At 56.7% G+C, this 2,325-nt stretch overlaps 1 protein-coding gene across 1 annotated transcript; it reads right to left on the bottom strand.

Annotated features, from left to right (window-relative positions):
• Positions 1 to 21: 21 nt before the first annotated feature.
• On the bottom strand, positions 22 to 2,096 carry LOC143221028 (alpha-actinin-3-like; the record flags this gene model as incomplete). Its single annotated transcript, XM_076446569.1, is given in 5 exon segments — positions 22 to 395; positions 725 to 1,004; positions 1,393 to 1,559; positions 1,562 to 1,594; positions 1,922 to 2,096. Coding segments are annotated over 5 exon segments (1,029 nt in total), but the record flags the coding sequence as incomplete, so codon positions are not given.
• Positions 2,097 to 2,325: the final 229 nt, after the last annotated feature.

Below are 2,325 nucleotides of genomic sequence, written 5' to 3'. Positions count from 1 at the left end.
GTTCCAATTCTTCTCGATCACTTGGATATGTAACTCGGCCTCGATGTCCACCTCGCCGACCGCTTCGAAATACTTCTCGAGGTCCCTGAAGATGTAAGAGAGTCGTTGCTTGTCCCTGTACCGGGGCGGTACCTCCTCGTTCTTGAACTTGGTGCTGTCGGCCGCGAGCTTCTTCATTTCGATGAGGGTCGGCGGGAAGGCACGTTCTTGCATCAGGCACATCTTCTCGCGGATCCATACGTGGAGGGAACTAGCCAGCTCTCTGTACTCCTCCGAACGCCTTTGCGCCTCGGCATCGTACAACGGATGGATGGCCGGCGGCTCCGGGAACACGTCGTAGAGCGAAGAGATGTACGTTATCAAGGACTTCTCGTCCGGTTCAGGAGTATCTACGTCTGGAACGGAAAAGAGAAGAGTCGAGGCATCGGAGTAGCATCAGGCGCGAACCAGTTACGCTTCCCTTGCTTTCCTTTCCAAAACCAGTCGCTCGACCAGCGTCGCGCGCGTTTTATCGCGCAAAAGGGAAAAAGCAAAGGGTGGAAGAGAGGAGCGCGCGTCACGGTCCGAGCGTCGTCGGCCGGAAACGGACGTCGGACATGAACAGCGGCGGCGGCTCGGGCATTTCCGAGCGGAGGAGAAAACGCGGGAGAAAGGAAAGGCAGAGGAGAAACTCGGGAAAAGGAATAAATCGGTGGACGGAACGATCTAAAAAGGGGCTGTTTACCTTCAGGATCGAGAAGCCTCGTAACGCCATACTCGCGCTCCGCGACGTGGAAGACCCGATCGAGCCGCTCTCGTGGTTGACTGGCACGAGCACCTCTCCAATCGACCAGATCTGGTCTGTTTCGATGGATCAATGCACTGAAAGCTAGCCCGTCCCTCCACGAACCGGTGAAGTCCGTCACGCGTACTCCAGGATAACGCGCCGTCGATCGTCTGGCCCATCTCAGAAGTGCTTCTCGGGCAGTCACGTTCGGTTCCTGACCCACCACGATATCGGATATCTAGGAGAAAAGAAAAGGTCAAAGTTCGTCAACAAACCGTACGCCTCTCTGCGGGTGTATCGTAGTTTTGTTTTCGTTTAGCTCTAAACTCTGGCTGTTCCGCGTCGACCTCGATGTCGTTTCCGTTTGGTTCGCCCTTCGATGTTCAATCGCGCGATTCGAGTCGCGCGTTAAGGTTCGCGTTAGATTGGAACAATCACACCAGCAGCAACCTCGCTTTGGTATAGCGCGAGGAGCGCTGAGAAGCGCGAACCTGGGGACTGAACGACGACCCAAGAACGCTTTTCTGGCGGTGCGTGAGGCGAAAAGGAAGGACGTCGGTGTCCCGACGGCGAAGCAACATTGCCAGGATGGCGCTTACCCGAACGGTTTTCGGTTTCGGCGAGGCCTGCCGACTCAAAGAGAAGGAGGAGGAGGAGGAAGCAGCGGTGTCCTGCAAGTAGCCGGCAGTGGCACGCTTGGTCAGATCCTCGGCCACGCATCTTTCTTCGCCCCTTGTCAAAGTGGTCGTTTTTCGAACGATCCGGGTCACGATACGTTTCGTTCCGTTCTCTCGCGTCTCGAGGTTTTCGTCGACTCGATCGACGATCCTAAATCGCAGCGTTATCAGTCGCTACGTAAACACACCGTGCTCCGACCGAAAATATTCCACGCAGCTCCGACTAACCGACACCGTTCGAACGAGTTTCAGAGGAATCTTCTCCTGCTCGCGATCAACCGGTCGATTCGAAATCGCGTCACGATCGACACGAGCTTGGCAACCTTCCAATCGAGTGCCGTCTAAGCTGATCGTGTCGCGACTTGGACGGATCCATCGACGCGATCGACTCGCTTCGGATTCGATCCACGAAACTCGTAAGCAGGTGTTCTCTCGACGATCTCGTCGATCGGTCGTCGGAGTAATCGGTCGTTCGTACCTAGGACCTCGGTGGAGAGCCTTCGTTTCGTATAGATCGCTCTCAAGTCATCGGCGGTGGCGGCGACGGGCGTCGCGGTGGTCGAGGCAGGTGAGACGACGTTCTCGCGAGGGTCATCTTCCCTGGTGCCCTGCACGAACAGCCGGCCACCCTTGCTAAACCGATATATCGACATGGCGCGTGTTTACGTTATCGGCGCGCGGATTGGCTGGTGTGCGTTGCGACGGTGGTCGAAAGGACCGAGTGGCTCGAAGAAACTAACATCGACCTCCGGGAAAAGACGCAAGGCACGTACGGCTACTCGGTTCGTAGCCTTATCCGGCGTCTCGGTCTCTTCGCTTGCGGTGCGCGCCGAGGCTCGTGAAAGCCGATTATCGAGAATCGACCGTTCCTCTCGTCACCGT

Source organism: Lasioglossum baleicum, unplaced genomic scaffold (assembly GCF_051020765.1).
Source record: "Lasioglossum baleicum unplaced genomic scaffold, iyLasBale1 scaffold1828, whole genome shotgun sequence".
Classification (NCBI taxonomy): Eukaryota; Metazoa; Arthropoda; class Insecta; order Hymenoptera; family Halictidae; genus Lasioglossum; species Lasioglossum baleicum.
Note: the sequence above shows the minus strand (reverse complement) of the source record. Positions and strands in the feature narration are given on the sequence as shown.